General features: G+C 41.9%; 1 protein-coding gene across 1 annotated transcript; it reads right to left on the reverse strand.

Moving 5' to 3' along the window:
- Positions 1 to 7,087: 7,087 nt before the first annotated feature.
- LOC124144446 (neuronal acetylcholine receptor subunit alpha-2-like) lies at positions 7,088 to 8,125 on the reverse strand. The gene has a single exon (XM_046513848.2). It carries the CDS (start codon positions 8,123 to 8,125, stop codon positions 7,088 to 7,090), a length of 1,038 nt encoding a protein of 345 aa, XP_046369804.2.
- Between the last annotated feature and the right edge of the window lie 670 nt (positions 8,126 to 8,795).

The following is an 8,795-nucleotide window of genomic DNA, read 5'->3' on the forward strand; positions in this document are numbered from 1 at the left end:
CGAGAAAGCTGCTTTCTGACCTGTAATGGAGTGCCTTTAGGTCTTTGTTTACCAGTACCGATTACACAAAATCCACACGTCCAGATCACAAGGGCAGATGGGGTAGCCCAGTGGCTTAAGCGCTCGCTTGTCACGCTGATTGCAAGGGTCGATTCCATACATATCTGGTTTACCCCATCGTGATAGAGCTGGAATATTGCTAAAACATCGTAAAACAACACTCACTCACTCAATCTATATCAAAAGATCTGTTCCTGTACTGGAAATAGACACTATGGAGAAGTGTATTGTGATGTTTCTTCATAATTTTCATGATTCACATACAGCCTTGGCCCATTTATGTAGTAAATTTGAATACCTTGAAATTTACTACAGTTGTATTTAGAACCTCATCGCAGCGATAAATCATGCTTCCATTTTCAATTTTCAGATAATTAAAGATTTTTATAATGCCACGTATTACGAGAGAAGGGGAGGTAACTGGAGCAATATACAGGCATATGCTTCATATCTGGAAGGCCTGAATAAAACAATACATGTATCAGACAGCAATGCATCAACAACCCCAGGTCCAGCCGAAAAAACGCCTGCAGATTTTGGGGCCGACGAGTCGCTGCTGCTTGAGAAATGGGAGCTGGAACTACTGTGGTCTTCAACTGTTGCTGCCTTTGTTTTGTTTGGAATGGTTGGCGCTTTCCTGGCACTTAAAGTTGCTGACACTGTTGGAAGGTATGTGTGAATTGTCCAGGGATTAAGATAGTATTCAAAACTAAGTGTCTTTGACAGGCAAATTGGCGAAAGAGTGCCCCGTAAACAATCGAGTCTTGACCAGACGATGCAGCGATGGACCAGGCAACCCAGCACCGCGATACCAAGTTGACTGATATTGTTGAAACTAAAAACGATATGTTAATTTGTAACTCTGCCATGAATTGGGAAATAAGTAAAATAAAATCGGTAAATCAGAGGCTATTAAATCACGATAAACCTCCTCTGATTAAACCAGCTGGTTTGACGGCCGCATCACCCCGGAAGTTAATATTCATAGAAGAGAACTTTTTTCAGTCATTGTTGGTAGGCATATTTAAATAATTATATCTACAATTACAGGTTACAAAATGCAAAGTTGCAGTTACTACAATATTCAAAGGATGCGTGGCAATATATATCGTGCAGAAAACATGACCAAAATCTACAAAGAGAATGTATTTTAAATTTGGGGGACAACAGAGTGCTTGGAATTTGGCGCGTCTCTATATACGACTGTGACGTCATATCTTTTGCGTCACAATGAGCGATATGACGTCATAATGGTGACGTGCGGTGTGGCACGAAAGCTTGCAAAACTTGCTTAGTTTCTTTAGGCGTGCCCACCTCATGTTAGCTGACCCGAGTTTCCGTGCTTATATGCTTTTCATGGCTGTCATTTGTTCGAGTGACGCATTATGGTGTAAACAAACTGCTTTAGCATATACAGCGCCATATTATGTTTACAGGCTATTGTCGGTGATTCCGTAATTCAGATCGACAACCCACTCAAAACACTGGACTCAACCATGCCGCTTCACTCAGTATATTTGCTAACACCAAAGAGCTGCACGTGCGGTTCCAAATTCAATTTAGCGCGGTTAAATCTACAGGTAACCTAGCTCTACATTGAAAACACAGTATGTTCATCGACTAGGTAGAATAGGTCTTCAGCAAGCCACGCTTGCCATAAAAGGCGACTATGCTTGTCGTAAGAGGCGACTAACGGGATCGGGTGGTCAGGCTCGCTGACTTGGTCGATGCATGTCATCGATCTCAATTGCGTGGATCGATGCTCATGATATCAATCACTGGATTGTCTGGTCCAGACTCCATCAATTACAGACCGCCGTCATATAACTGGAGTATTGCTGAGTGCGGCGTTAAACAACAAACCAACCAACCAGTATGTGTATCTCCTTATTGCGTCTGCTGCGTACAGGTGCAGAGTTTCTGCTGTTGCAAAGTAAGGCGATTGTTAGATTTTAATCGCTACTGAGGAGCCATTTTTCACTACGAAGGGTCTACGGTGTTCTTGTTTCTTTGTCAACGTATGTATTACTAGTGTAAACCAGCCCCAAAACTGATAGTTCCCTTCACAGATATGTAAAATGACACTATTGCGTTTGTCTTTTGTTCCAAAACATGAAACATTTTTCAGTCGTTTATTTTGCTGTAAAGTATGCTTTGGTTTGGCAGTTTGTAATCGTGCTTGTGGACAAGACCGAAATTCAGAACACCCCGTTAACCATTTACTGGTTCGGGAAAGGTGATAAGATCTTTGTCATGATGACACTTAACGAAATTTCCATCACCCTTCTTGAGGTAAGGTGAGGTGAAATTGGGTTCAACGTCGCGTCCAAGATTATTGCACTTATATAGCGACGTGCATGTGTACGTGTGTGTGTGGCTGTTTGTACTAGTCCGGACTGATGCCGATGTATAGTGCTAGCACACTGAGATACCATGCCGCAGTTTAACATGAATACCCAACTCAGACACAGTATACTGACTCCGAGCCGACCAGTCCTTGTTGTAGCCCTTTAATGCCGAGCGCCAGACAGGGTGACAACAAGTACCATCTTTTAACGTCTTTTGGTATGACGCGGTCGGGGATCGAACCCCGGACCTTCCGCTCTCCGGGCGGACGCTCTACCACTAGACCACGGAGGCGGTCTCACCCTTCTTGAACATGTCCGTAAATAGCAATGGAATTTAACATGGAGATCGAATCAACCAGCCAACTCAACTAGACGTCCTAGTCCATGAACAAAACTCTTGACCATTGTATGACCCTCCATATCACGGGTTGTTCTATCACAATACTGAGTGCCAGCCTCTGTGGTCTAGTGAGTAAGCGTCTGCCTGGAGAGCGGAAGGTCGGGGTTTCCATACCTGACCGCGTCATTCAAAAATACATTCAAACAAGGTACTTTCTGTTACCCTGGCTGGCGCTTGGAATAAAGGGTTTGTGCATGAACATCACTATATCAGAGACGTTAAACCCAATTTCACCTCACCTCACGCCATTGAGTATATTTTTGCGTTTGCATAGTATATAGCACGGGTTCTCTGCTTTGACCTTTTTATTTCCCTCCATCTAGCATGTAGAAATTGTGGTTGTGTTTACATAATTGTGGTTGTCAGTAGCATGGCGGATAGTGTCTCCAGTGGCGAGGTAGTTTATTGAGACATCAAGATTTGCCTGTATGTAAACACACTTTAGAGCAGTGTGCGTTAATGTTATAGAGGTGTATGTTATAAAGAAGACACAACTTGTTCATTACAGACCAATAATATTGGGGCACTTTTCAGGCCCTTAAAGTCGTCTTTCTGAACGTATTTGTAAATTCTGTAGCCTCCGCGGTGTTGAATATGAATCTTTTTTACGGGCTTTTATACCGTATTATTCTGTTAAGATAGTGTCCTATAGGCCTTATTGGCCGGGCGGGATATTATATTTGTCTGTTAATTGTTTTAAGCCCAGAGTAACATATATCATGTGAGACATAATAAAAAATCATCTTTTTTTGTTATAAGTTGATGGAAACTGTATATGCAGAATGTTGCTGAAATTGTAGCTAACTAATTTATGATTTTGAAAGTTCAATATAAATATGTGGTTTTGCTTCTCTTATTTATATATTTGACAATCTAGAAATATTCTTTGCATGACATTTCCAAATGTCAAGCATCAGTGACCGAGAGCTAGCACTATAAATCGATAAATCGGCATCAGTCCGGACTAGTACAAGCAGCCACACACACGTGCATGTACGTCGCTATATTAGTGCAATAATTTGGACATTAAACCCAATTTCATCTCACCTCACCTCACCCTGTGGTATCGGAGAGCACAAACATTGAAATTAATTTAACAGTATGCACATGCATGATAACAGATATGTATACAGTCAGGTTACAGATAGAGAATAGGCGTCAGCTGCCATGAGCTTATTTCTCTGCTGACTATGCTTATGATTTGAGCCCATGTGTCTCGTGTCATCTCCTCTACAAGATGCGTAATGCCACCCAGTAGTGTCTGTACAATCTTCTATCTTAAGATATTTGTTAAAGGGGAAGTGTACACGCAAAAATCACTTTCTTTCTTTTTCTAAACAAAACGCAATTTTAGAATTAATTAGTATCTGTGTTTGAAAATATACACTCATTTTTTTCACAGTGAAAGTAGGAAGCTCACAATAGTGTGAAAATGATATGCCGTTATGAGGCCTTCGTTTTTCGAGCTAAACAGGCCTGAGTTATCCCCCTTAGATTATGACGTAATTGGTGCCAATTCAACTGGGTCCCTGTCTATTCTCAACGCAAAAGATATCAAGTACCAATTTGCGGTAAAACAACATGGCCTACGACACACTCCGGCGCAGTGGTGACTCAGCATAACACTATGCTGGCTGGCATCTGAGACGCTAGAATCACACACCTAGACCTACACCACGTGAAGCGGCTCTAACAAAGCATGATGACGTCATAATGTTTATCAATTGGCACCAATGACGTCATATTGCAAGGGGCATAAGCCATGGTGTTTTTGTTGTGGAAATAGAACACTTGGTAAATGTGAAAAATATAAATCGTTTTAATGCGAAAAATATGTTAATTAATTGTGATATTTTTATATTTTTGTCTATGACACTTTTAGGTTAACACTTTTAATGTGGAAAAAGTACAAGAAAAATAGGTTAATTTCCGTGTGAACTTGCCCTTTAAGGCCGAGTAAATCAAACAGTTTCTCATAGCGGTTATTTCTTTCTTGCACCAGACTGTCACAGTTTACTAACTGGTGCAGTACAACATCGTTAAATTCTTCTTTAAACATCAAACATATACCAGTTGTTATAGGTAAAATACCTAGTTAGACCCGTGAAGATCCGGGGTAGAATAGCTCTTCAGCAACCTATGCTTGCTGTAAAAGGCGACTATGCTTGTCGTAAGAAGCGACCAACGGGATCGACTGGTCAGGCTCGCTGACTTGGTTGAGGCATGTCATCGATCCCAGTTCCGTGGATCGATGCTAATGATATCAATCACTGGGTTGTCTGGTCGAGACTCGATTATTTACAGACCGCCGTCATATAGCTATAACATTGCTGAGTGTGGCATAAAACAACAAACCAACCAGCCAACCTAGTTAACTAGAGCACATATAGGCCTGCTATTCATAGTGTAAAGGTCACACATATTCCACAATCTGTGCGGAGCTAGTCTTCCATATATCATATATTAATGGACATTTTCCATCTTTCCAACTTGTTACTGTGTAGAAAAAAAGCCATTTTTATTTGCTTTTTACCCAAGTTTTAAACTTGTTTTACATGTGAACACACATGCATGCGTATCGCTGTATACATTTAATAATCTTGAAGGCGACTTGAAACCCCATTTCATCCCGCCTCTTTATCCATTTGCTTGGCTATGATAACAGAAAATGCTTATGGATTTGCCAGTCTTCCTTCTGTAATTTAGAGTGGAGATGTCTAACCCTTTTTATCCTGACTCATTGCGTTGAATCGGCACCCAAAAGTGATTAAAAAAGCCTGTCCTGGGCCCATCGTGTGCATACATACTCAATGACAAAAGGACACCTACCAATGACTTTATTATTATCTGTTGCCTGGGAGTAGACACATCAGACGCTTGACGTACATTTCCCTGGACCTATCAGAAATCTTTAGAATTGTGTACATCATCCCTCTTGTATGTTAATATTGATATTGATTTATTGTAATAAACCAGTTTTCGAAATGACATTTTTCCCCAGTTGCCACAAGACATTTTTCAAAATCAGTTTTTTTTACGTTTCTAGGTTAAGTATTTTATATTCCAGGATCAGATAGCCGAAAGCTATGGGAGCCGTGCCTATTTACACTTGTCAGAGGGGTACTCCAAGTACGTTATCTAGACTACCAGTTGTCGGACTTCCATTTTTGTGGAAGCCTCGGTGGCTGAGTGGGCTAGATCGCTGCGTTTGTGTGCTGGCGATTAGGTGCCTCACTCTGGCAGTGTGGGTTCGAATCCCGGACGGGACTCAACCCAAAAAAGTACTAGGATCTGTACTTTACTAAGAAAGTGTTATCCCAAATATAACATTTGTTACAAACGCTGGTTCTTTGCTGATGACATCAATCTTTGATCTAACACCCACCTATTGGCAAAGCAGCCAAATTATGACGCCCTGCTAGCTATAAGGATGTCTGGAACATCCGAGTGGCGCTGTAGTCAAAAGCTCCACAATCATTTTGTCACCGTTGGGCGTGTCAGAAAACAATGATCAAAGACTCGAATCCCAATTGATTAGTCCTGATTATGTTTTTGTTCGTCAGCACCATACCCGCTCGTGACTTTCACCAAAGTAATAATTCTCATTTTGAGCTCTCCTCCGTCATCAAGTTGACATGCATTAAGATATCAAGATATAGTACTCGCGGGAAGTAAAAGAACACCCGATTCATTCATATAACTATAGTTAATCTGGCATGACATATGAAAGAATCAGGTGTTCTTTAACTTCTTTTGAGTATTTGAATTCTGTTCCAGATGTCGCTAATACAAACTCACTCACTCACTCACTCGATAGTGGATACTGAGCCTGGGAACAACCCGAGGATCATAAGTCAAACCAACCGTCAGCTGTAAGCTGATATGTCTTTTGACTAATACCAGGCATCAACGAACCCAATTAAAAGCTAAGATTGTTCCCATCTTGTTTCGGTTCAGTTTGCGCGTCGTATGTACATGTTGCTGGCCTAGACCCGACACTCCACTCACTTCACATGACCTGCAACATGATATCCATTACTCGTGTCACGCCTGCAACATGATATCCACTAACTGGTTGGCGATGACAGTTAGATATAATTACATTCAAAACATAACCGAAAACCGTGAGTACATGCATCACACAAACAAAAATATACATTGGCAAAGGGATTTTAATAAAGTATCTTTCTCGATCCTGATCTAAAAACACGTAGTATGGTTAACGAGGTTATGTTGTTGCCAATGTCATGCCTTGCAGTCTATATTGTATTGGGAGAGATTAATACACTCCACTCATTGCACAGAAGAAGACCAGGGTGGCAACGATATTGATAAGGGTGAACACCTTGAAGCCAAGTATGTCCAGAGCAGTAGCAACATCCGACCCGAGAACCACCTTAACCTCCGTGGCTTCCCCATGTTTTTCAGGAACCTGATCAGGAGATTTGACTTTGACCATCTCACCTGCAAGTGTCTGGATCTTCTTTTCTGACACGAGGAAGGTCAGCAAGCGGGTTGTCCTGATGTAGCTGGGGTTGTGGTGGTGGAAGGCGAGGTTTACAACAGTGATGATGGTGGCGGCCACGCTGAGAAAGATTTCGGTAGCTAGATAGGCACTGAAGTAACAAACGCCATCTGAGTTCTCGGGAAGAGCGTCGTTGACGAGAGTGAGGAACACAGCATAGGACAGCATCACAGAGATGCAGAGAGTGATTTTCTCCCCCGAGTTGGCAGGCACAGCAAAGACGAGGGAGTTCAGGAGAGACAGAAACACTATAGGCAGGATCATATTGACCGCGTAGAACAGGGTTTTACGTTTCATGTTTAAGGTGTAGTCAACCCGGAAATGTCGGGCTTTGTCTACCCATACCTTTTGTGGAACTATGTCAGACAGCTCCCATTCTCCATTTTCATCGTATTTCCTCAGAGAAACAGGCACTGGAGCCAGATCAAGGTTTACAATCTTCTTTTCACAGCTCAACGGCTGCAGGATCATCTTGCAGGCCTGAGTGTCGAAAGGGTAATGGCGGACATCTATCTTGCAGTAGGTCTTGTAAAAGTCGCCAGGAAACCACACTATGGTACCACTTGACTCCAGATACACCTTCAAGTTCCTGTTACCAATTTGGCCATAGTTCGCCACGGCGTTCTGCAGGATGACGTCGGGGAGCCAAAGCATCTCTGTAGGAACATAGATGACCTCTGTGTTGTATTCCCTTGCATCCCATTCTAGAAGAGGCTCCTTCCACGTCAGACCAAACATTCCAGACAGACTCAAAACTTGATCCTTTTCGTTGAGATCCACCAACGAGTACATATTAAACCAGATTTCAATGGCCCAGTCCGGGGAATTGTTATGGTTTGGCCATACCAGAGGGTCGTAATTCCTGAAAATATCCTTAAACAGTTGACTCTCGTTCTTTGATACTGCCAAAGACTCTGTCTTCGATATTGCTGCATGACCCACTGGTACAAGTACGATAAGCACACCCAGAAACATGTTGTGTGAACGTTGTATGAACTAATGACGTCTACCAAAGGCGCTTATACATATGATCAAAACCGTTTGCTTTGAAGTCTCCAGTCAAAAGGGGAGAGTGGAGGGTACTCGAAGTCGGGATGAGTCTTATAACATAGGTGGTATTCACACGACTTCAGACATAGTTACATCTTCCAATTGTTATGTGTTGTGTCAATCATTATTGAAATTACCTAATTCCCTTACATCAACTCCCGAGAGAATAAACAACATTAAAAGTATGAATATTATCCCATGGGGAATAGTAGACTCGTCTTCTCACAATTAGCCCAGACTGTGGTAGTTTGAAGTACTTAATGGCACACTATCCCAACCCACTTAATAATAGCCATAACTATTGGCTTGTCGTGATTCAGTACAATTGCAAATGCTTAATCATTCTGACTTGACGGCAAACCAATGTCAATTAATTTATTTTCGCCTGCGTGATTGGGGCGAAAGGTGAAAA

This window comes from Haliotis rufescens, unplaced genomic scaffold (assembly GCF_023055435.1).
Source record: "Haliotis rufescens isolate VD_foot unplaced genomic scaffold, xgHalRufe1.0.p SCAF_29, whole genome shotgun sequence".
Classification (NCBI taxonomy): domain Eukaryota; kingdom Metazoa; phylum Mollusca; class Gastropoda; order Lepetellida; family Haliotidae; genus Haliotis; species Haliotis rufescens.